General features: G+C 48.9%; 3 protein-coding genes across 4 annotated transcripts; all 3 read left to right on the top strand.

Moving 5' to 3' along the window:
- Positions 1–8,090: 8,090 nt before the first annotated feature.
- Positions 8,091–10,341, top strand: LOC136507547 (monooxygenase 2-like). Of its 2 annotated transcripts, XM_066502231.1 has the most exons (4): positions 8,094–8,388; positions 8,564–8,710; positions 8,970–9,038; positions 9,164–10,341. In XM_066502231.1, exons 1-4 carry the CDS (start codon positions 8,312–8,314, stop codon positions 10,089–10,091), a joined length of 1,221 nt encoding a protein of 406 aa, XP_066358328.1. In that variant the 5' UTR covers positions 8,094–8,311; the 3' UTR covers positions 10,092–10,341. The 2 variants fall into 2 exon arrangements, with proteins under 2 accessions (XP_066358333.1, XP_066358328.1); XM_066502236.1 differs by lacking the exon at positions 8,564–8,710 and having other exon boundaries at positions 8,091–8,388.
- Positions 10,342–13,976: 3,635 nt separating this feature from the next.
- Positions 13,977–15,033, top strand: LOC136507539 (expansin-A12-like). The gene is made up of 3 exons (XM_066502225.1): positions 13,977–14,106; positions 14,213–14,531; positions 14,645–15,033. Exons 1-3 carry the CDS (start codon positions 13,977–13,979, stop codon positions 14,952–14,954), a joined length of 759 nt encoding a protein of 252 aa, XP_066358322.1. The 3' UTR covers positions 14,955–15,033.
- A 2,690-nt stretch (positions 15,034–17,723) lies between these two features.
- Positions 17,724–18,709, top strand: LOC136507528 (expansin-A15-like). The gene is made up of 2 exons (XM_066502223.1): positions 17,724–18,190; positions 18,302–18,709. Exons 1-2 carry the CDS (start codon positions 17,724–17,726, stop codon positions 18,612–18,614), a joined length of 780 nt encoding a protein of 259 aa, XP_066358320.1. The 3' UTR covers positions 18,615–18,709.
- Positions 18,710–22,486: the final 3,777 nt, after the last annotated feature.

The following is a 22,486-nucleotide window of genomic DNA, read 5'->3' as shown; positions in this document are numbered from 1 at the left end:
GATGTAACTAAGTTAGAACATGTTGGCGTTCTGTTTAGTTGTACCAGTTTAGTCGACACATTATCCTAAAAGGTTTGTATGGCCCTAGTTTGTCTTGCGGTCTGAGTGTGAGGTGCGTAGCTTGTGCACACGTAGAAACACACAAGTCAAACCAGAGAGCACCTGCCGATCACCCGTAGCATAGAGAGTGGATCCCATGCACGCGTTGGGAGGAACCAGAGACAGGGCCTGCTCTAAGAACCTGAGAAGGAACGGTGGTCGGTTTTCACTGGTAGAGTTAGAATAACAATAGACTTTGAAGTGACACATTAGAGTGGTCGGAGAAATCATAATAGTTTTATTGAAATAAACCAAAAGTACAAGAGGAGTAAATATCTTAGTAGCTAAGCATAGAAATGCCTAAGCTTGTCGATGTGCTAGGAATTGGGTACGTCTGTGCCGTCTAGGCGAGCTAGCCTGTAAGATATAGGGCGTGTAACCTCCTTGATCATGAAGGGTCCTTCCCATGGGGTTGCGAGTTTATGGACACCAGCCTGATTCGTCTTCCACTTCAGGACCAGGTCTTCGACCACGAAGAACCGCTCTTTGACGTTCTTGTTGTAGTACATGCACAAAACAACAAGGTATTTGGCTGTACGTACGCAAGAATCGAGCCGCTTCTCTTCTATACTATTCACTTCTAGCTCCCACACTTCATTGGCCTTGTCTTCATTGAAGTTCTCTACCGTGCTGATCTAAAGGCTATATCTGCTAGGAGCACAGCCTCAGCACCATAAACCATAAAGTATGGTGATACGCCGATATTGTGACTGGGTTGGGTTCTGAGACCCAGACCACGACTGGTAACTCTTTGAGCCATCTTCCAGGAGCTTTGTCATTCTCTTTGTACATCCTCTTCTTAAGTGCGTCCAGGATCATACCATTTGCCGCTCGACCTGTCCATTAGCTCTAGGATGTGTCACCGAGATGTATTTTACTACTATGCTCCTTTCATCGCAGAAGTCCCAAAAAGCGTTCCCGGTGAACTGAGTATCTAGATCAGTGATGATTTTGTTGGGTATACCAAAGCGGTGGATGACCTGGTCGAGGAATGCGATAGCCTTTTCTAAAGATGCCTTGACCAGGGGCATGTACTCTATCCACTTGGAGAATTTGTCGATCAGCACGAAGACGCATGTAAATTTCCTAGGGGCCGGTTTGAAAGGCCCGATCATATCTAGTCCCTAGCATGTGAAGGGCCAAGAGGCTGGTATAGTTTGAATCTTGTGTGCTGATACGTGGATTCTCTTGGTGAAGAACTGACAACCTTTACAATGGCGGACTAGCTTCTCTACATTGGCTACGGCTGACGGCCAATAGAACCCTGCTCGGAAAGCCTTGCCAACCAGCGTTCTCGATGCCGCGTGGTTGCCACAGGAGCCAAAGTGGATTTTGTCTAGGAGATGTTCACCATCCTCCTAGATTATACACTTCATCAAGATTTCCTCCTTCGCGTTCTTGCGCCACAATTTGCCATCGACGAGCAGATACTGCTTACTACGATGCACCAGGCGTTCGTTTTTTGTCCGATCGGTATAACTGCTACCATCTGTCAGGTACTTGATGAAAGGTACTCTCTAGTCGGGCTCCTTAGTGGTCGGAGGTGGTTTGGTGGTGTTTGACGCCGGAACCATAGCCACCAATAGCTGGTCTGGAGGCTTGTCGACTGCGGGATCTTCTTCTTTGATAGAGGGCGTGAGCAGGTCTTGAATAAATACGCCATGTGGGACTTTGGATTGGGATGATCCTAACTTTGATAGCGCATCTGCTGCTTGATTTTTGTCCTGGACCACATGTGTACACTCGATGCCATAGAACTTGCCTTCCAGCTTTCTGATCGCTTTACAGTATGTGTCCATCTTTTCACTGGTCGTATCCCAGTCCTTGTTGAGTTGGTTGATGACTAGAGCTGAGTCTCCATAGACATAGAGACGCTTGACACCGAGCTCGACCGCAATGCGCAGACCGTGTAGGCATGCTTCGTACTCGGCGGCGTTATTAGACGCCGGGAAATAAATCCCGAGGACATATTGGAGCTGCTCCTTGGATGGTGATACGAAAAGGACTCCTGCTCCTATGCCATCGATGTTGAGAGAGCTGTCGAAGTACATCTTCCAATACTTGGTGGGCCCCTGAGAGGCAGGTATGCTTAAGTCTGTCCACTCGATAATGAAATCGACAAGTGCCTAAGACTTGATTGTAGTACGGCTTGCAAATTCCAAGGAGAAAGGGCATAGCTCCATTGCCCATTTGATGATGCGCCCGTTTGCATCCTTGTTACGAATGATGTCTCCTAGAGGGTACTCAGTCATGACCACCACACGATATCCATCGAAGTAGTGTTTCAACTTTCAGGATGTGATTAGTATGGCGTAGATTAGTTTCTGAATCTATGGGTACCTAGTTTTGGATTCATTGAGCACCTCACTAATGAAATAAATTGGTCGCTGTATCTTGTAGACGTGGTCGGGCTCATCGCGCTCGACCACCATGGCAGTGGAGACCACTCGATTAGTTGCCATGATGTAAAGCAGGAGGGTTTCGTCTTCTCTGGGAGCAGTGAGGACCGGAGGTGATGTAAGGAATTGTTTCAGCTATGTAAAGGCAGCGTCTGCTTCTTCCGACCACTCAAACTTCTCGGATGTTTTGAGCAGCTTGAAGAACGGTAGTCCTTTTTCACCTAATCTTGATATGAAATGACTGAGGGCAGCCATGCATCCGGTAAGCTTCTGAACATCTTTCACCTTTTTAGGCGGCTTCATGTCTAAGACAACTTTTACTTTCTCTGGGTTAGGGCGTATGCCATCGTGACTGACAACGTTGCCGAGCAGTATACCAGATGGAACACCAAAGATGCACTTCTTTGGGTTTAATTTCCATTGGAATGTATTAAGGGCTGCAAAGGTACATTCTAAGTTGTCGACAAGGGTGTATGCTTCCTTGGTTTTAACAACTACATCATCAACATAAGCCTCGACGAGGTCGTCTTTTATCTCATCTTTGAGGCAGGCCTGTATGGCGCGTTGGTAGGTAGCCCTAGCGTTCTTGAGCCTGAATGACATGGTCGTGTAGTAGTAGGCACCGAAGGGTGTGATGAAGGATGTCTTGATCTGGTCGTCCTTTTTTAGAGTGATCTGGTGATAACCAGAGTAGCAATCGAGAAAGGAAAGCAGCTCGCAACTGGTAGTTGAATCTACGACCTCGTCTATGCGAGGTAAGTCGAAGGGGTCTTTAGGGTAGTGTTTATTGAGATTAGTGTAATCAATGCACATTCTCCGTTCCTTATTCTTTTTGCGTACAAGAACTAGGTTGGCTAACTACTCCGGATGATACACTTCTTTGATAAATCCAGCTGCTAAAAGCCATGTAACTTCTACCCTAATAGCCTCCTTCTTATCATGAGCGAACCGTCATAGCTTCTGCTTGATGGGTTTGGCCTTGCCATCGACATTTAAGGAGTGCTCGATCAAATTCCGAGGTACACCGGGCATGTCAGCAGGTTTCCATGCGAACACACTCATGTTGCTCCTTAAGAATTTGACGAGCGTGTCTTCCTATTTAGGATCCAAGTTGGCCCCGATAAGGGCCGTTTTGCTGGGATCATCGTCGACCAGCTGGATCTCTTTGTGCTCTTTGGACTTGATGTTCTTGAGTGGGGCCTTGAGCTTTGGGATCTCTAGGTGGTCGGCTGGGGTCTGCTTGGCGTCGAGTATGGTCTCGGCCATGCGAATAGAGAGGTCGTGAGCCTCTGCTATTTTGAAGCTGTCATCCTCACAGGTGTAAGCTGCATATACGTTGCCCCTAAGAGTTAGAACCCCCTTCTCAGTAGGCATCTTGAGCACCAAATACCTATAGTGAGGTATGGCCATGAACTTGGTGAGCGCTGGTCGGCCAAGGATAGCATGGTAGGTGCCTTTGAAGTCAGCGACCATGAAGTTGACGTAGTCGGTACGGAAGTGGTCTAGGGTACCAAATTGCATAGGTAGCGTGATTTGCACGAGAGGTGTAGAGCTCTGTCCGGGGAGAACGGCCCAGAACTATGCCTCGTATGGCTTGAGGTCAGCCTGGGTTATCTTTAGGGTTGGCAAACTATTCTTGAACAGTATATCAATGGAACTGCCACCGTCAATCAGCACTCTATTGAACTGAACCTTGTTGATACAAGAATTGAGAACTAGAAGAAAATGCCCTGGCTTAGGTATTGTAGCCCATTGGTCCTTTCTGCTGAAGGAGATCTCACAGTGAGACCAAGGAGGGAGCCGTGGATCGGCGATGAGGTTGTCGACATTGGCCACGTTCAAGCAAGCGCGGGCGAGCAGTTTGCGTTCTCGTTTGGTCTCGATGGACACTCTGCCGGTCGGTTGGCTTGACGTACTTGTGATGGGGATCTATGTCTTCATCATCGTTGTCCTCGTTACGCTGCTCCCCTACGTCGTTAGGCTTGTCGGATATATCTGGAGCCTGTTGGCACGTGTAGATAGATTTGAGAACACGGCAATTCTCCATGGTATGGTTTGACTTAGAATGGAGCTGGTAGGGTCCTTTCAATGCTTTGGCATAGTCTTCTTCGTAGTTGCGACGTCCGCCACCTTTTTTAATGGTGTTGACTTTGCCGTCATCTTCCTGAGCATGTTTGCCCCTGTAATCGCCACGGCGATTACGCCGCTGATTACGCTGGTCGCGGTGGTCGTGGGAATCGTTGCGCTGGTTGCGGCGATCAAAATTGTCGTTTCGACCGCAGTTGCCATGGTAGTCGTCGCGGTGTGGGGGTGGTCGGAGCGTGGAACCCTTGCTACTTCTTCGATGATTATCTTTTTAGCATCATCGGCATCCGCATATTTTTTAGCAGTGGCTAGGAACGCTGTGACTGATTCAGGTCTTTTGCGGAGGAGCTTGTCCCTTAGGGCATCGTGGAAGCGGAGACCAGCGATGAAAGCTTCGATTGCCTCATTGTTGGAGATTGACGGGACCTTGATGCGCATCTCCGAGAAGCATCGGACGTACTCGCACAGTGGCTCATCTTTGCGATCTCGAATCCGCTGCAGATCATATTTGTTGCTGGGTTGTTCACAAGTAGCAATGAAGTTGTCAATGAATGCTTGCTTGAGATCTTGCCAAGAATCAAAGTAGTTCACCGGCAAGCTTACCAGCCATTGGTGGCCTACATGGCCGACGGCGACTGAGAAGTAATTAGACATGACGTGCTCGTCGGCCATGGCTGATCTGCACACGGTTTCATAGAGCATGACCCATAACTCGGGGTTCTCCTTGCTGTCGTACTTCTAGAGTTTTTCGAGCTTGAAGTTTTTGGGCCATATGACTTGCAAAGGTGAGGAGTAAGCTACTTCAAACCCGGAGGGCCGTGGGTAGTATCATATTCCATACGGCGATAGCTTTAATGGGATGCACGATCGTTGGCTCTTTGGTTAATGCGATCGCGTAGATCGCGTTCTCCGAGGGAATGGCGGAGATCGTTATTGCCATCACGACGATCCTGATTGCCATCCTGGTTGACCCTACGACCGTGGTTACCATGGCAATTGTCATGGTTGTCTTGTTGATTATCGTCCCGGTTGTTGCAGCGATTGTCATCCTGACCACCATCATGACCACCGTTTCTGCCTTGACGGTTGTCTGATGGGTCGTTGTTGTGCGAGCCACGTTGGTTGGGTGACTGTGGGTGACTTGAGTATTGGCGACTGCGGCTTGATTCAACTGAGACGGATAGAGCCCAGGCTTGGTTTGCAATCTCTATGGTCTGGACTATAGCAGCCGTCAGGTAGGCTTGTACATCATCACGAATTGCCTGGATTTCTGGGGTATTGGGTAGTCGTTGTATTGTCACCATAGCAACAGCTACGTTGGCGCTTGAAGTCCTAAAGACCTACTTTTCCCCTATCCTATCAAAGGCATTATTGAGATCGCGTGGCTGGAACCTTATGCGTCGTGCCTCCTCTTCTGCCTCAGCTTCGGCTTGTCTATGATTAAACCGGTCAATATTGTGTGCTTCATGTGCTAGCCTTTCTTGTTCTGTTTCACCAACTGCCAGTGGTTCGTCATTACTGACGACATTGATCAAGTCTCCTCGCCTTGGTTGGAAAGATGGGAATCGTGGGAAACCCAGGGATAGTCTGGGATATCCAGATCGTATTCAACTTCTTCATTGTCACGACGCTGGAGCTCAGTGTGGACGGAGCCAATAGATGCGATGCTGGACGGGGAGCTTGAACCGCCCTCTTAAACTGTGTGGACCGACCCTTCTTGATACTCCTCGATCCAAACCATGTTGACGAAGTTGCGTGGCTTTGGCCAAGGTCGATGTATAGAACATAGATCCGAGCAGCGTTGTATATTATGTACATAGTTGGAAGCAGTGTTTCGCAGGCCATAGGGCTGAGCCTGGTAGTTCTCCATCGAGGCTTCGCACTCGGAGAGCCGGAGACCCGTCGTGGGGGCTGGTCGGCGACGAACGGAGTGCCCTTCAGGAGTAGACGTGACCACGAGATCCGTACCGAGTCGTGCAGGACGACTGGCCCGAGCTGGTCGGGTAGATCTGTTGTGGGTAGTGGTTACCTGCTCGGTAGGTTGATTTTGAATCAAATCTATCAGAGCTAGGATTTCAACAAGCTTGGTACCAACCCGATCGATTGAGTCGAGCAGGTCAGTGTTGTCGATCTGCCTCCCTTTGTAGCGAGGAAGCGGACGACGGGTTGTCGGCGTGGCTGAAGACGATGCTGGTGTGGCCGGAGCCAGATCCAACGTGGTCGGAGCCGTAGCTGATGCTGGTGAAGCAGTGGTCGACGCAGATTGGATCCGCGCCTCCTCCATGGTCATGGCGACGAAGTTGTCGGAGCCGGTGGTCCAGGTGATCTGGCCGATGGTGAACGTGAGGTCGTTCGGCGTAGCCATGGAACTGGGGATGATGACCATCTTGTTCGTCTGGAGAGCAGTACGCACACCCCCTACCTGGCGCGTCACTATCGACGAAATATGGTCGACAGTCTACCTAGGGGTATGCCCAAGGTAGTAGATTATCGGTAGACAGATGCGCAAGCTATAAATAAGATGGTGACATAAGACAGACACGAGGTTTTATCCAGGTTCGGCCGCCGTGAAGGCGTAATACTTACGTCATGCGTCTGATTGTATTGCTGTATATCAATGAGAGATATTTTTTGAGAGGGGTCCCCTGCCAGCCTTATATAGTCTGAGGAGCAGGGTTACAGATCTGGAAACTAATCCTAACCAGTTACAATTGCCATAAGTGGCCAGATAAGAATTCCTATTCTAACCGACCAGGATCTTGCTTGATCTCCAAATCTGTCTTGATTCCTTGCATGGGACTCCGAGCAAATTGGCTGGGCCGCGCGTCGTCTTCTAGTGGGCCAGACCCCTTGATCCGAGCCAGCCCAAGTCTAGCCGTAAGGGTATAAGGGTTAATCCCCCACAAGGCTCGGCAATCGCCACGGGCAGGGCATGGGATCAATGCAGGAAGTCAGAGCTGCTCTTCGCGAAGCCGTTGAGCTCGACAACGATGACCTGTTGCAGCCTCCTACTTCGGGCCCGTTGGTCTGACATTTTAGGATGGGTCATCGGTGTTTTGCCATGAGAGGTCGAAGCTGCTGGCTGCTTTGCAACCATGCCCGACAACGATGACTCATGATAGTGGCCCTGTTCGGCTTACCCCATATTCGGCTTGTTCGGCTTCTTTTTTCAGCTGGAACAGTGTTTTTCTCTCCCAACAATTCAGCCGGAACAGTATTTTCAGCCAATTTCAGACCAGCAAACGGGGCCAGTCTACCACGTTGCGTGGATGGGCTAACCTTTCGTGATGTTTGACGTCACACTCAACTACTTTTACTTGTATATAAACTTTATTTGTCTTAACTGAAAAGCAGACCTCCTGTCATTGTTAAAAAGAAAAGTTTGACCAAAGCACCGGAAGCTCTCACCTTCGCCGAACCAAATTCCAACTTTCCCTTCCAGAATTTGGTCGTATGTACACCCTCCCAAGAAACCGATCCGAAGCGCTGATGCATCGGCGAAGTTGCGCGTGCGGCGTGCCCATCCCGGCAGCTTTCGCCACCCTCATCTAGATAGCACACATCGTCTGGCTATAAAAAGAGGCATCATAGAAAGCTCCTGCAGCTCCATCAGAAGTTCAGAACCTACTCTGAACTTCTTCGTGGTCCTCCTGTTGCCTTCTTCGGTTCTTCCTTCCTTCCTTCTACTCCACCAAATTACCAAGCACAAATTAACCACGCCGCAACCAATGGAGGAGGCCATGGAGGACATCGTCATCGCCGGCGCGGGCCTCGCCGGCCTCGCGACGGCGCTCGGGTTACACAGGCAAGCTACTCCCCTGCACAATCCAGCAATCTGCTGGCCTGTCTTATTAGCGGCCGTTGCTGTCCTCCGGGCTCCGGCCACGGCCAGCGGCCAGACGCCAGTGTAGAAGCATGCATGCCGATTGCCGAGCTGACGGACGGGCTGGTGGTCTCGTCTCGTGTCTCGTGTCGTGCAGGAAAGGGGTGAGGTGCCTGGTGCTGGAGTCGTCGCCGGCGCTGCGCGCGTCGGGGTTCGCGTTCACCACGTGGACCAACGCCTTCCGCGCCCTCGATGCCCTCGGCGTTGGGGACAAGATCCGGGAGCACCATTTGCTCTACGAGCGGTGAGCCAGCAATCATCTCTTCATTGCGGCGGCTTCTGGCAAGATGGCAACCAAACTGTGCTGCTCCTTTCTGGGCTCTCTTGGTCTTGGGCTACATAACCTTGGGCTTTCATGGGCCGGACTTACTGTGGACCAACATCACTACGAGAACAAGCCCATTTTCTTGGCGGCTCATTAACTAGCCCAATCCTGAAACTATAAATTGCAAGCCCACCTGCACACTTCACTTGTCTCACTTTTTTGTTTTTGGCAATGACAGGATGATTGCCTTCTCTGCAGCTACTGGTGAAGCTGCTGCAGAAGTAAGCTTAAAGATTCAGGGCAAAAGGTACTTAAAACTTGCAATCTGAGTATGCTTCACTCGGTTCTGTGTGTGCATAATCTTACAACTAATACGAGCAGATAACTGACCAATTTCTGTACAATTTTACTGTCGCATTCGCATCACACCAGCGGGCCACACGAAATCCGGTGCGTGAAGCGGGACTTCCTGCTGCAGACGCTCGCGAACGAGCTGCCCGAGGGCACCATCAGGTACTCGTCCAAGGTTGCGGCCATGGAGGAAGACGGCAGCGTGAAGACCCTGCACTTGGCAGACGGTTCCATCATAAAGGCCAAGGTCGTGATAGGGTGCGACGGCGTGAACTCGGTGGTGGCGAAGTGTCTGGGCCTCCCGAAGCCGATCCTGTCGGGCCGCTCGGCCACCAGGGGCCTCGCCGAGTACCCGGCGGGCCACGGCTTCGGCCCGGAGATCCTGCAGTTCATCGGCCACGGCTTCCGCTCCGGCGTGCTGCCCTGCTCCGACACCTCCGTGTACTGGAACTACACCTGGTACCCTTCCCCGGCGGACGGGGACGCCGAGGAGAGCGTGGCCAAGATGCGGAGCCACGTGGTGGCCAAGCTGCGGGGCGCCAAGATCCCCGCGGAGGCGCTGGAGGTGATCGAGCGGAGCGAGATGAGCGACGTGGCGTCGTCGCCGCTGCGGTTCCGGTCCCCGCTGGCGCTGGTCCGCGGCAGCATCAGCCGGGGCGGCGTGTGCGTGGCGGGCGACGCGCTGCACCCGATGACGCCGGAGCTCGGGCAGGGCGGGTGCGCGGCGCTCGAGGACGGCGTCGTCCTGGCCCGGTGCCTGGCCGAGGCTTTCAGCCACGGCCACGGCCACGAGCAGGATGACGAGGGGCGGCGGGTCAAGGCGGCGCTGGAGAAGTACGCGGAGGCGAGGCGGTGGCGCAGCATCCAGCTGATCACGGCCGCCTACGTCGTCGGCTTCATCCAGCAGAGCAACAACGCCGTGGTCAGGTTCGTCAGGGACAGGTTCCTGGCTGGACTGCTGGCCAAGACGCTAGTCGCCATGGCGGACTACGACTGTGGCACGCTATGATTCTATCATCTGCCCCTTGGAGGATGGGCTGCAAGAAATAAAATAAAAACGGTGAAGAATCACATGGCCGTCTTGTATATCACATGGAACAAATTTTTGATCGAACTACGGTGATGTACGGTGGGCTGCTACGTAGTACACTCGTTTTAGAGGAAATACTCCGTAACAAATAGTGATAAATCGGTAGTGTCAACAGTTGACTTGTGACCGAATGAAAGGAGTTTTCGTGGTTCCCATGGGGCAACAGAAACTGCCATAGCCACATGCTGCGATTAATGAAGCCAACATATACCGTGCACATCGATGGGCGGGGATTAACAAACCGGTTTGACCAAGTGGCTCTTCATCCGCAAACGGGGATCTTCTCGCGCGCTCACGGTCACGAGCAGGTTGCACTTTGCCGTACCAAGTGTGAAGAACCCTTGGTCATTATCGTTAGCCGACAATTTAAAGAACATGCATGCGTGCATCATGCATGGCGCCATGGCCTCGTCAGCGTGGATCCAACAATGCCTCTGGCCTCTATGGGCCTCTGAGGCTCTGACCCATGGTTGCAAAAATCAGCTTGTACGTACATTTCAATTTCACTTGACCGTACCGCAAAACTCGTCGCACGATTCATCATGGGCACAATTTGTCCCCGACAGAGAAGAGGTGACCTGACCTGAACATTCACGGTAGAGCTAGAGTTATTAGACACGCTCAGGGAGAGATTACTGTTAGAATTTAATAAACCAGTCTGTAATTGCTCGGGCCAGTAGTTTCAGGAAAGATAGAGTTCATGGATAAATGCACCATGAAATTTCATCATTCTTTTTGATAGCTTAGATATCTAATGATGACAAAATTATATGAAAACAATGATGAAAATTCATCATAAGTTATGATATTCTCTATCACTATAAAAAACTGAACTTAAACTCGAATTGTATGTGGAGAAATAAATAGATAAAAATATTATTAATTGATAGACTGGAAAAAGTAAAAGATTAGGAGGGGTAAATGGAACACAAGATTAGTTTGGAGGGTTATCTACACATTTTTTATGGGGGTGGGGGCCTAATTTGGATTTTTCTCCCTATACTTCTTTAGTTGTCACATGTAAAATAGACTATGATTAGAATTCCTCATCCTTTCGTTCCAGGTTACGATCTGTATGTTTTACAACAAACATGAGTAAGCATGTCGCATGTCCAAGTTGTACTAGTGCCACCGAATGCTTCATTAGGGAATCACAAAGGCATCACTGAATCGAGCTGTGCACATCAGTAACTTGGACAAATTGAACTTGAACCATGAACAAAGTCACCATATGCATCGGGTGTCACTCAGGCTCCACCAGATCATAAAGTGCATACCGGTAAGACGATAACTTGGTCACATCCAAGTTCAAGTCCACACAATGCCACTAGATAATGCACTAAACGCAATCCCCATCACCACGTCATATTGTGAACATCAATAAGAAACACCAATGCCTAACAATGTCATAGGATGATTCACTCACCTTGACGAACTAGTCCAGTGAACTTGATTTCTGAATTCTTTTGAGGTTTGAGCCTGTCCAATTCAACTTCTTTAAGATTCTTAACAAATTGTTCACCTATTAGGGCCAGCCTTAACTAGATTTAGTGAGAGCATTTCACATGTGTGCATCCTAAATACTCGGAGCTCAAACCTTGGTCAAGGTACTAGTCTTGACCTCTCTTAACAACAAAGACCTATAGCATGTCTAAGTGCCTCCAACACCAGATCATGCACTTAATTAGACATTAACTTGTCCTTAGTCTTCGTGAATATCCTTGCGCCAATACTTCAACTCCGAAATCTAGGGCCAAGATATACATGTAGCCTCAATGTGACTAATCCATTATGAGTACCCCAGCAAAACAATGTTAGCCACATAATCTTGGGCTCATCAAACACTGAAACTAAATGTGGGGCTTTGATGTATTCAAAAAGCTCTTGTCTATATGGGTGGAGGATAGGGCTTCTCTATCATTGGCTGATAGTGTACCTGAGAAACCTCCAGGTGAATGCCTTGATCCTGGCCCTGAGTGGTTGATGTTTGTGTTTGAAACTCTCTTTAGGATTTGAAGTGTTGATATTAATGTCTCTGCTACCCTGGGTTGGAATTGGAGACTGTTCCTGCAAAGAGGTAAGGAAATTTGTATGCCTCTTTGGTGGTGCATATTCCTTTGGGAGTTAGCTCTGTGTAATACATCTGCTTACTGGCCTGGTACAGTGGATATCTATCTGCAAAATAGTGTTAGCTACTTGGTGTTTGAAATTGGAAAATGTCGGTGATCAAATGTTTGTTCCAAATGGAGGCATGCCTTTGAGTTTTCAGTGCAAGTGCAAAGAGGACATAGGACACATGATACACGAGTGGTTGAGCAAGAGTGCAAGTGTGTTCACCTGCCTGTGTATCAGCTTATCTACACCCAGGTGCGGCAAACCTAAAGCCAAAATATCATTCAAATCAAGTGGTTTGACCATATGATCTAACCACACACTAGATAAATCAAGGCGTAGCAGTTAAAAGGAATCTAATCCAAAGATAATAGAGTACGTTCAGAAGCAGCTGCCCTTAGTGGCTTACTCCAAAAGTCCAAATCTAATGGCCGCCTCAGCCAGCGGTGATAGTTGACTTGTGAGTAAGGGAACTAACCAAAAGTTCCTTTCCGTAGATTCCAATCAACCTAACAATGCAACAGGGTTCTAGAGAACCCTATTCTGCTAGATTAGACTCTAGCCACTAGCCAGTGCTAAACTCCCTGAGAGGCTGAAGCTACAGTTACCTACCTAACCAACTGTATAGGAGTACACAGCTAAATTCCCTAGCCACTAACTGTCAGGCTAGGTAGGTACTCTAGGTTAAACCAAGCGCGTCAAACGGCACGATCCAAGGGCTCCATCGTGATCACGGGAGCCTGCAGACGCAGCAGTGTGTGAGGCTTCCTCGATCCGGGGATCCGGCCTCGCGCTCGCTCGTCGGTAATCACGCAACCCCCTCGCCTTAAATCCGGCAGTAATCCCATGTGCTCCACGCACTGGAGTCTCGTGAGTTCACGTGACACTCCCGGCTGCCTCTCCGGCCTATCTGCGTTGTCCGTTTGGGTTTGTTTGGCTGATAAGTTATGATCGAAAGTACTGTTGGCTGCTTTAGTGTAAGAGAAAAGCATTGTTCGTTGCCTGAAAAAGTACGGCTTAAGCCCAAGCGATCAGGGCGATCATGGGACAACAATAACTAATCCCTCAAACCTTTTCCCGCCAGCCGTAATCACTGTATTGTTTGTTTAGTCGTACTACGTACAGTACGTATCGTACGTATCATAAAACGTAACACCGATCAGTGCACATTGCGCTCTCTCTCTCTCTCTGTGTGTGTGTCTTTCTCATTATTGGCCAGATAGGTTGCGCAGAAAAAATGAATAAATGGTCGGTTTCTTGGATCACCGGGTGGCAGAGAAGCTACGGCTGGCCGGCATAGAAAAATGGAGGCGCCGCGTGCAGAGCTGCAGAAGAATCTTTCTTCTTCGATTCGAAATGCCTGCCAATGGACGAGAGCGAACACTCTGAACTCTGAACTTCTGAAGCCAGAGATAGACTTTTTGGACGGACGGGAGGTGGAGAAAACAAAGAGGAATCGTGGCATTTAAGGCGCACGGCGCAGCGTCTGGGTGCGGCATGCATGATGGGCATGTGATCCCGCGCCGGGGTCCGCGCCCCGCCTCTCCCGTCGCCCGTCGGCCGTCGCCGCGCTCCTATTTAAGCACCGCCGCGATCACCGCCCTCTTCCTCATTCATCACCTCCCCACGTTGCATCGTCCAGCTCGCCCACCAACGTTAGTTGCCCCTGTGTATCCATTCTCAACTGACGACATGGCGCGCAAGGTCCTGTGCCGCCTGCTGGTGGCTGCCGTAGCAGCGTGCCTCGCCGCGACGGTCCGGGCGGGGTGGCTGAGGGGCTCGTCGACGTTCTACGGCGGGGCCAACGCCGCCGGCACAATGGGTGAGTGATCGATCAATGCAAGGCCTTTTTTGGTTGCATTCAGTGCATATATAATGAATGCGATGCAAGAGCTGAGCTGTAATGCGACGCATATATGTATGCACAGGTGGCGCGTGCGGGTACGGCAACCTGTACTCGGCGGGGTACGGCACGGACACGGCGGCGCTGAGCTCGGCGCTGTTCAACGGCGGCGCTGCGTGCGGGGAGTGCTACCAGGTGCAGTGCGACCAGCAGAACAGCCAGTGGTGCAAGCCGCGCGTGACGGTGACGGTCACCGCCACCAACCTGTGCCCGGCCGACTACTCCCAGCCCAGCAACGACGGCGGCTGGTGCAACCCGCCGCGGCAGCACTTCGACATGTCCCAGCCCGTCTGGGAGAAGATCGGCATCTACAGCGGTGGCATCATCCCGGTCTTCTTCCAGAGGTACGTACCTGCTACTGCCTGGTGCTACGAGCTAGCTGCTCGTCGTCGCTTCGACGGACGACTGATAACTGACATGGTACATGCATATTGCTGACTGCTGGCCCGCGCTGCAGGGTGTCGTGCTCCAGGAGCGGCGGCGTGCGGTTCACCATCAACGGCAACAGGTACTTCAAGCTGGTGCTCATCTTCAACGTGGCCGGGCCGGGGTCCATCAGCGCGGTGCAGATCAAGGGCTCATCCACGGGATGGATCACCATGTCCCGGAACTGGGGCGCCAACTGGCAGGCCAACAGCGACCTCAGCACCCAGAGCATCTCCTTCCGTGTCACCGCCACCAACGGCCAGTTCCTCGAGTTCTACAACGTCGCCGGCTCCAACTGGCAGCTGGGCCAGACCTTCACCAACGGCCAAAATTTCTACTAGCGCCGGCGCGCCGGCCGTGGCTGCGGCTCTCTGCTCATCGCACGATGATTTCCCCTTCATTTTTGCATCTGGAAAGTTGTCAAAAAAGAAGAAGAAGGCCTGATCTTGTTTAGCGTCACTGATATGCATTAGCGGCTAGGCGTAATGCGGTTGGCATGGCTGAGGTGGGTTTTCATGGGTCTCCGGGCGGCCTGATCGAGCTCCTAGTGCCCGCCATGCCGGCCGCTTTTACGATGAATGATTGTTGCTGGAAAAAAGAAACAAAGAAAAAAAGAGTTAATTCTGTCGTGACTGCCTTTGCTTGGACAGAGGTTAATTAGCGTGGACCTGATCGATGGATGTGCCAAAATGGCGCTTGCTTATTGCGAGAAGAAGCAGACCACATGTGAGTTTACTGTTGGCAGTTTTTGTTTAAAAAAAAATGAATGAAATGGCTATGCAAGGTTTTGACTATTGGCCACTAGACTACGGTACCTTTCAATTTTTTTTTGACCTCGGGGTGAAATTGTTGATGACTTGTCTTCGAAAAGAAGTGCTGATGACTTGTCTTCGAAAAGAAGCGCTGATGACTTGTACTAACAACTATAGGATTACTGTCATGGCATGGGCGCACTAGTGCCTAGGCTATACTTTTTTTTAGTGGGCAACCATTTGGGCCAAATCTCTTGTTAATCCTAACCTCATCATGGGGCTTTTATTGCATGCACTTGGGCTAACTGCTCCATGGGCTATACTAGTTTTTTTTGGTAGGGGGCAACCATTTGGGCCAAATCTCATGTTAATCCTAAACTCATTAAGGGGGTTTGTTTGGATGCACTTGTATCCACCCAATCCACGTGTATTTCAGTGGATTAACACTACTACATAAATGATTTCGCAAGACACTGTCCAATCATTAACGGAGGCGGTCACAAAACTCACTCATCTCTTAAAATACCTGAGGATTTTCGAAGGCGGACGTGGCACGTTTGGTTCTCTCGCCTTGCCTTGGCGAGCGAAGCTATCCTTGCCAGGGCTGGAGAGTGGACATGGCTTGCCTGGCTTGGTGAAGAAAAAACTTGACAGCACAAGAATCGAAGCAGCAAGCCAAGCCAACCAAACGTCGATGCATTTGCCCAGCAAAGGGCCAGCGAGGGATCCAAGGGACTGCTTGGAGCCTTTGCTGGTTTGCCTTGCCTGGCATAGATTGGATAAACTAGCTTGGCAAAGCAAGGGTGATGTTTGGTCCAGTGTTTGGTTTGCTCGCTCCTGCAGTAGCCCCAGCAGAGGGTTTCAGTCTGGCAGAGAACGAGATGGATGCAGCAGGCAAAGCTTGCCCAGGAGGGAGAGCCAATTTGGCTTGCCTCACTAGGCAAGGAAATCCTTGCCGAGCCAAGCAAGTTTGGCAAGCAAAGCAAGCTTTTTCTTGTGCCACCAAACAGCTGGTCGCACCAAGCGAAACTATATAGTGTTGGGCAAGAGAACCAAGCATGCCTCAGTCAGCGGTGACAGACAAACCTGGCGATGAGGCGGTGCCTAGCACCAGATATGTGATGAGATCTAGACATATAGTGTACAGTTTATATCTAAGTGCAAAGCAAAAGCTAAAAAGCTATATATCTAAGAAAGTCAAATCATCTTATAATTTTGAACGGAGAGAGTATATATTAAAAAAATATATGGTGATATTTTTTCCTACAATATATAAATTATATGGTGATAATTTTTCGTACAAAATATTAAGGATAAGAAACTTCCTAGTTTTTTTTATGTGAGCTTTTATCGAACTCTCTCTCTCTCTCTCTCTCTCACACACACACACACACACACACACACACACACACACACACACACATATATATATATATATATATACACACACACACACACACACACACACACACACACACACACACTATATATTGTAATTGTCAATATTTAGAGAATGAGGATGTTTTATCCTACTTTATATATCTATATACGTTCTTCTACTGAGAGATGGAGAGAGAAAACCAGATATCAAACGCTGGCAAGGTGTTTTACAACAATCCAGTGCTATGTTAGTATTTTGCGTTCATCCGGACCTACTTTGCGGTTCCAATTGCTCCAAAACAAGCCTTCAGTTGACTTATTTGCAGCCCTACCTTTACGGGCAGTGGGCTGAATCCTACCAGCCGCTGGGCACGACAAATATGGGTTGGGCTAGGTGACGAACACTTGTATACATAGGATTTCCTCAAAAAAAAAAAAGGTATACATAGGCTCACATGTACGAGCTCATCATGGAAAATTGGCTCAAAATGTAAACAACTCCAGCTGGCCATTCCCTTTCCCTTAGTCGAGAGCTGCATGAACACGCAAATCGCAATTCGCAAGTGTCATTGACCTGGTCCAGTCCTGCCACTGCTGATACAGCATGGTGAGCAGGACATAGTAGAAATGGCGAAGCACCGGATCGATCTGATGAAGAATCTCTAGGCTCTTAGCCATGTTAACATGTGTCCATGGCAGAAGCTACGAAGAAGAAAAGAAAGCGATCGCCGACGCCGATCCACGAGATGTATTATAAGCCGGGCGAGTACACGCGTGTCACCGGCCACCCATATAAGTCAGAAGTTCTGCTTTGCCATGGCCTGAGAAGTAGAGTTCCAAGCCGGCAAGCCGGCGCAGTGGAGCATTTGGCAGGTCCTATTTAAGGCTGTAAGTGCATATCAGGTCCAGTTCATTGTCACTCACCAGTTTTTGTAGCTAGCTAAGCTAGTACCAGCGCACTTGTAAAAGTATATGGAGATGCACAGACCACTGCGCTTCCAGTTGCTCATCATCATCGCCGCCGCGGCGTGGCCGTTGGTGCCAGCGGCAGCGGCGGATGACAGCGGGTGGTCGAAGGGCACGGCGACGTTCTACGGCGGGGGCGACGCCTCCGGCACGATGGGCGGCGCGTGCGGGTACGGGAACCTGTACTGGTCCGGGTACGGGACGGACACGGCGGCGCTGAGCTCGGCGCTGTTCAACGACGGCGCGGCGTGCGGGGAGTGCTACCGGGTCACGTGTGACGACGGCGCGTCCCAGTGGTGCCTGCCGGGGAGGAAGTCGGTGACCGTCACGGCCACCAACCTGTGCCCGCCCAACCACGAGCTCTCCGGTGACGACGGCGGTTGGTGCAACCCGCCCCGCCGCCACTTCGACATGGCCCAGCCTGCCTGGCTCCAGATCGCCCAGTACAAGGGCGGCATCGTGCCGGTGCTCTACCAGAGGTACGTGTAGTTTGTTTATTACTTGGACGGTTTGACTTCAGGAAAGAAAGAAAAAAATCTCGTGTACGTGTCTGATACTCTGATGGTGTGTGTGTTGTTGTGCCTGCGTAGGACGGCGTGCGTGAAGCAGGGAGGGGTGCGGTTCACGGTGACCGGCTCCAACTACTTCGTGCTGGTGCTCATCACCAACGTCGCCGGCAGCGGGTCGGTGAAGGCGGTGTGGGTGAAGGGGAGCGTCACGGACAGGATGCCCATGGCCAGGAACTGGGGCGCCAACTGGCAGTCGCTCGCGGGGCTCGCCGGCCAGGCGCTCACCTTCGGCGTCACCTCCACCGATGGCCGCACCGTCGTCGTCCCCGACGTCGTGCCGGCCTGGTGGAAGTTCGGGCAGTCCTTCACCTCCGGCGTCCAGTTCCCCATCTGACTGCAAACCAACCCGTTCCATACTTATACATTGCCACATGGGCCAGTCTAGTAGCAGATTTCCAGATTTAATAAGGCTTTGATTGAAGAAACACTTAGTATTGTTATTGTCCCAAAAAAAAAAATTAATAATTTGGAGGAAGGCAGGAAGCGTTTGAATTGTGTGAGATGTGTACAGTGCGAGCCTGCTAGGCAGTTGATGGACTGAAGATTCATATTCATTCATGGATCATGAAGGGTGATTCTGATTCAACTGTTGCTTGCGGTCCAGTTCTTTCGGGAGACGGTGTCCCATCAGTAACTCCGTCTGTAGACTGCCTTAGTTTTCTCCTAGGTTAATTAATTAATTAAAAAATCTGAAAAATCAACGTCTCAGATTTGTTTGAAGTATTAACTCCTAGTAAGTAAAGGAAATATCGTAGCATTTTTTTTTCACATTTCCTATTGTACAGTCGCCTGAAATCTGTCTCTCTCTCAGGCGACGCTTCTATCCGTTGGATGAACTTCAAGATGCGTGCACCTGGTTTGGTTCGTATTAGGTCCGTGGTTGCTATTGGGTCCGGGCACTAGAGACTGCACCCGATAATACATCGCTAGACCCGGTCCTAATTGTGCCCGCTGCCGACAAACTCTTTGGATTCTTTTTTGTTTTCCTCAAACCGCGCACCCATCAGGCACAAGAGGAATCCGAGGCGACTTCACCCGGGTCGTGGCGACTTTCCGACGATTTGCCGCATCCTCGCCGCGGCGCAGCGATTTTATCGGCGAAATCCCCATCTTGGGTGACGCTCTATGTTCCGTGGGTGCCGCATCTCCTTCCTCCTTGTTCGTCGTTGCTGCATCACTTGTTGCTTGTGTGTACTCGATCCCATTTCCTGATTGGGTGTTGATTTCGTCGTCGATTGGCTGAAATCATATTTTGAGGACGGCACGGGGATGGAGGTTTTTGCCAGTAAGGTTGGGATCCTTGCAGGTTTTGTGCTGTTCTTTTGCGAAATAGCGATTTTGGTGTAGTGATTATGTTTGTTCTTCCTTCTCTCCATTTTAGTTAGGGTTTGTTCTGTAGATCTAGTTCTTGTTTCTTGTTTTATGTCAGTATGCTGCTGCTCTGTCACTGACTATCAGAGATAAGCAAATAAAGGGTTTCGATGTCCTCGTGCACCTCATTGTAGTCGCGGTGATCAGGATCCAGCTCTTCCATGATCAGATAGGTGTAGGTTGCAGCATGTTTCTTCAGTTTGGCAAGCTTAATTGTTTGCTGAGGCGCTTAGCACGATGACTTGTCTTGTCTTCTGCTGTTTGAAACTCTGTCATCAAAAGGAGTCCATGAAGCATTGGCCCCTCTGTCAGCAACTCCTGCATCCATTTCGCATGCAGCTTCCCGAATCACCGGTGATCCCACGTGGGGGAGGTACGCTGCTGTTGGTCTTCGGCTAACAAACTGACTGCAAGATGTGTGCATATTTGGATTTCTGGGTGGCATTTGTTGTTTCACAATTTTCAGCGATCATTGTATCGATTTGTTTCCTCAAAAGGGGATTAGGAGAGGTCAGGCCACCATTATCGGTACCTGCATGCTGTTGTCCTGGAATCTGAGAAACTCACTGGAGCCCACATCTTCAATTAATATGGCTTGCCCTGGAATGAAGTCGAAGCCTAGTATTAGGCACTGCAATTTGGGCAAGTCTCCAAGTATCTTCAGATAGATGTCGGAGCTTGCAAACACTGAACCCCACATTTATTGTGTGTTGTTCAGCTTGAGACACTTAGTCAGCAGTTGTGTCCTGTCCTTTATTTAATTCTTTTAACCTTAATTTTTTAAATCTTTTAAAACATTATTTGGTTTGACCAACCACATTGATTTTAAAAAAAAAATTGGTCCAAGAAGTGAAGTAGGATAGCCTGAGGATTCTGTAAATCTGATGCATGATTGGTGACAAGAAGTGAAGTATTTTTTGTTGCTCTGTCCTGCATATGCTGCTACTGTGACCTTATAGTGGTGCCTGTTTCTTGTGAATGTGAGAGGTTTACCCTATTGCTTCCTTTGGTTGTTATAAATTGTCTAGTGTAATTTGCGCATTATGGTGTAGCAGACTGATGTCTTGTAGGCCGTAGCTTTCATTCCACTTTTGGAATGATAGTTTCAGGGCTTGATAAGTGGCCAAGTAGATGGACTTCATTTTCTCTAGGTTTTCGACTTGCTCATGGATAACCTATGCTTGAGTTCCCTGTTAATACATGTTGTAAGCTTATTGTATATGATTATTTCACATCATCACTGTTGTTTCTGAACTCTCTGTAACTTGCCAAATTGTAGGATTGTGGTCCAGGTCATCTCCCCATTCACTGGCTTCAGCAGCAATGTTCTTGCTGGCAACAAGTGACCTTTCTACAGTTTTATATAATTTCCACAGCGATGGATGAAGCAGTACCTGGTTTCCTGAAGCTGAAACTTTTCTGCAACATTTTGTCATTTTTCTCCTCACATTCAAAGTTCAGAGTTTATGATACAAGCATGATTGGTCCTTGAATACTATACAAGCATGACTGGTCCTTGATACAAGCTGAAACTTTTCTGTTACTGTGTTCTGCATATTAGTGTGATCCATAGTCAGTTAACTTATCTTTGCCTAGGTTATTTATCCTGCGCTTGTCCTTCTCTTATTTGATTTTGTTTTCTATTGTACATGGTTGGCTCCCTACATTGTATACTTAGAAAGGATTGTTTGGTCCAGGAAGCAATCAGGACATTGACATTGTAGGAATTACAGTATAACCCTATGAAAATCATGGAGTTTAAGTGTTCGGTTTGCTGCCATTGGTGCATTGATGTTCAGTTTAACAGAGACAAGTTCCAAGTCCTGTGTTGCAAGCTTTTACTTTTCTGAAAACTGAATGCAAGTGACTGAGAGCATTCTTTTGGTGTTTGTTCTTTTTTTCTGAAAATTAAATGCCCTGCTTCTCATGATGTGAAAGTATCTCAAATAGATGAACTCTGCTGATCCAAAAGCTCAAATAGATAAAGGCATTTGAATGTTGCAATCATCTGGTTAGGTGTTATATATGTAGGTTAACTATTTTTTTCTGAAAACTGAATGGCAAATATTGCAAGTTCTATGCGCTCTGTGCATATTTGCTTGTTTGAAAATGGCTACTTGTGTTCATTAACCAAAAATACCATAGTGTATGTTTGAATGTGCTCTTGGAACATGGCCATGTATCATAAGTCAGTCAGTGAAATTAACACTTTAGTTATTCAATACCCAGCCTAAAAGAAAAAAAAGAAGAGAACGTATATGTTGTTAAGGAGAGATGAAAAGCTGCAGCAGGTCAACTTGTGCTTTTATATTATTTGCACTGAACTATATATTATCTGCACTGAACTATGTATATAGGTGTCATAGTACTGGTGATGTTATTACTGTATGCCTAGTTTTGTAAAGATTGTAATGGCCAATAGAAATATGGACGTTTTAGTGGGCCAACTGATGTGTGTGTGATATATCCTTTTTGTTTCATTGCTATTGATTTTGTGTAACTATTTTGTACTTCTACTGGAAAGCAACATATATTTATTTAAAATTTTAGTTCTGATGGTGACTTTACACCAAATTGTTCTTTAGGACAATAGCTATAGACAGGATACAATAAGGTCAACCAAAAGGTTCTTTCCAATGAGATACACAAGCAGAAACTACTTGGTTCTTGTAATGATGTTACATATCCTACTGACTAAAGTCAGAAACGACTGTGCCTCTCCAATTTCACAATCACAGGAAATACTAAAATTTTGACCTTTTCTGTTTGTTGACTTCCAGAATCATGAGTGAAACAGGGCACACTGTACAAGTCACTAACCTCTTGAGCAAAGTA

This window comes from Miscanthus floridulus, chromosome 1, assembly GCF_019320115.1.
Source record: "Miscanthus floridulus cultivar M001 chromosome 1, ASM1932011v1, whole genome shotgun sequence".
NCBI lineage: Eukaryota > Viridiplantae > Streptophyta > Magnoliopsida > Poales > Poaceae > Miscanthus > Miscanthus floridulus.
This window is presented reverse-complemented; position numbering and strand designations above follow the sequence as displayed.

Bases quoted from the DNA above. Each gene is read 5' to 3' on its own strand.
- LOC136507539 (XM_066502225.1), top strand. From the start codon at position 13,977: ATGGCGCGCAAGGTCCTGTGCCGCCTGCTGGTGGCTGCCGTAGCAGCG. The intron at 14,107-14,212 runs GTGAGTGATCGA...ATGTATGCACAG, and splicing joins CAACGCCGCCGGCACAATGG to GTGGCGCGTGCGGGTACGGC. The intron at 14,532-14,644 runs GTACGTACCTGC...CCCGCGCTGCAG, and splicing joins ATCCCGGTCTTCTTCCAGAG to GGTGTCGTGCTCCAGGAGCG.
- LOC136507547 (XM_066502231.1), top strand. From the start codon at position 8,312: ATGGAGGAGGCCATGGAGGACATCGTCATCGCCGGCGCGGGCCTCGCC. The intron at 8,389-8,563 runs GCAAGCTACTCC...CGTGTCGTGCAG, and splicing joins ACGGCGCTCGGGTTACACAG to GAAAGGGGTGAGGTGCCTGG. The intron at 9,039-9,163 runs GTACTTAAAACT...GCATCACACCAG, and splicing joins TTAAAGATTCAGGGCAAAAG to CGGGCCACACGAAATCCGGT.
- LOC136507528 (XM_066502223.1), top strand. From the start codon at position 17,724: ATGCACAGACCACTGCGCTTCCAGTTGCTCATCATCATCGCCGCCGCG. The intron at 18,191-18,301 runs GTACGTGTAGTT...GTGCCTGCGTAG, and splicing joins GTGCCGGTGCTCTACCAGAG to GACGGCGTGCGTGAAGCAGG.